Below are 1320 nucleotides of genomic sequence, written 5' to 3'. Positions count from 1 at the left end.
CTATCTGTCCATCCATGGTTGAAACACTCCATTTTTGTTAAACTTTTCAAACCTTGTTATACAGTAGTGTTTAAGGTTTCAAACATTGCATCTGTCCACCCTCTCAGAAGTGAAAGCCAGTGGGGCATCTCGCATCAACAGCGTGGAACTTAAACAGCCTTGTCCCATTCCCCCTAAGCGGATATTGAACTCACGTGAAGTTGTTAACGACCATGTTCACTGCATCAACTAAGTCTTGGGCTTTCATCGTGTTAAAATCCAGCTCAACTGCCATCCCCTTGGCCCTCATGTGAGCAATGTTGTCAGGCTGGTCAGCAAACATGGGAATGCCAACCATGGGCACCCCATGGTAAATAGCTTCATAGATCCCATTGGTTCCACCGTGAGTGATGAAGGCTTTTGTCTTGGGATGGCCTGGAACAGGAGAGAAGTTTGAAGGAACAGTTATGGCAGGAAGACTCAGACTCCAGAAAGCAAAGTAACTGTTTGTTGCTACCTGGGAAAGGACTGTTTGTAGAGGGAATAGTTCTGACTGCTCTCAAACAGCAGTTCAGATGAGCAATGACTGTCTTCCCAGCATTTGTGTTTGCATGGCTATACAACAGTAATCAAGCCCGAGTCACCTCTCTGCTTCTCCAGTTTAGCCCAGTGAAACTCCAGCCTCAGTGTTATGTGGGGTGCTTTCCTTTGCATTTGCTCTAGTTTATCTCTCTCTCAGTATTCTGTTCCATGAAACCCTTCCCTTCTCTCACACATGCAATCAAACACTGAGTAGCATGGTACTGGGGGTAAATCAATGCTTCTACTGCCCTGGTTTTGCACAGTGCTCCTTCAGAACACACAGCTGAGGACAAGAGTAGCCATTCTCACGACTGGGAACCCAAAGCTAATATCTGTGGTTCACTCTTGCACTCACTTGCTTCTTGCTGGCACCAGGTGAAGGCCCCTCCCCTACCCCATTGATCTGCACTGATTTCAGCACCAGGCAGCCTGGCTATATTCTCCATTGTGCTTGCATGACCAATCCCACTGGGGCCACCAGGCACTTCTGGATTTGTACAGCTAAAGCAGAGATTCTAAACCAGGGTGCCACAGCATCCTGTTAGGTGTGCAAACTGTTAGGTGTGCAAACATGATTCCCAAGGTAAACCCAGAGATTCCAAATAGAAATCCATAGGTGTGATCTTTCTGAGTTCTTAGTGACAGAAAAAAACTACTCTATTACTGCTTTGTAGTCCTGTTAGGCCAGAGGCCTAAATTCCCCACTGATATCTAACATCAGGAGGGTGATCCAGGTGGATCTTGACAGGCTCATGAAAT

At 46.5% G+C, this 1320-nt stretch overlaps 1 protein-coding gene across 4 annotated transcripts in view; it reads right to left on the bottom strand.

Annotated features, from left to right (window-relative positions):
* Positions 1 to 1320, bottom strand: part of LOC109301238 (UDP-glucuronosyltransferase 2A1-like) — a 65160-nt gene that overhangs the window by 7798 nt on the left and 56042 nt on the right. For all 4 annotated transcript variants that reach the window (XM_019522264.1, XM_019522263.1, XM_019522262.1 and 1 more), the window contains one exon: positions 195 to 414. In XM_019522264.1, the coding sequence (XP_019377809.1) occupies positions 195 to 414 (220 nt within the window). The remainder of the gene's footprint in view (positions 1 to 194; positions 415 to 1320) is intronic.

The sequence above is a fragment of the Gavialis gangeticus genome, unplaced genomic scaffold (genome assembly GCF_001723915.1).
Source record: "Gavialis gangeticus isolate Ggan-Ray unplaced genomic scaffold, GavGan_comp1, whole genome shotgun sequence".
Taxonomy (NCBI): domain Eukaryota; kingdom Metazoa; phylum Chordata; order Crocodylia; family Gavialidae; genus Gavialis; species Gavialis gangeticus.
The sequence above is the reverse complement of the archived record's forward strand: the minus strand, read 5'-3'. Positions and strand labels throughout refer to the sequence as shown.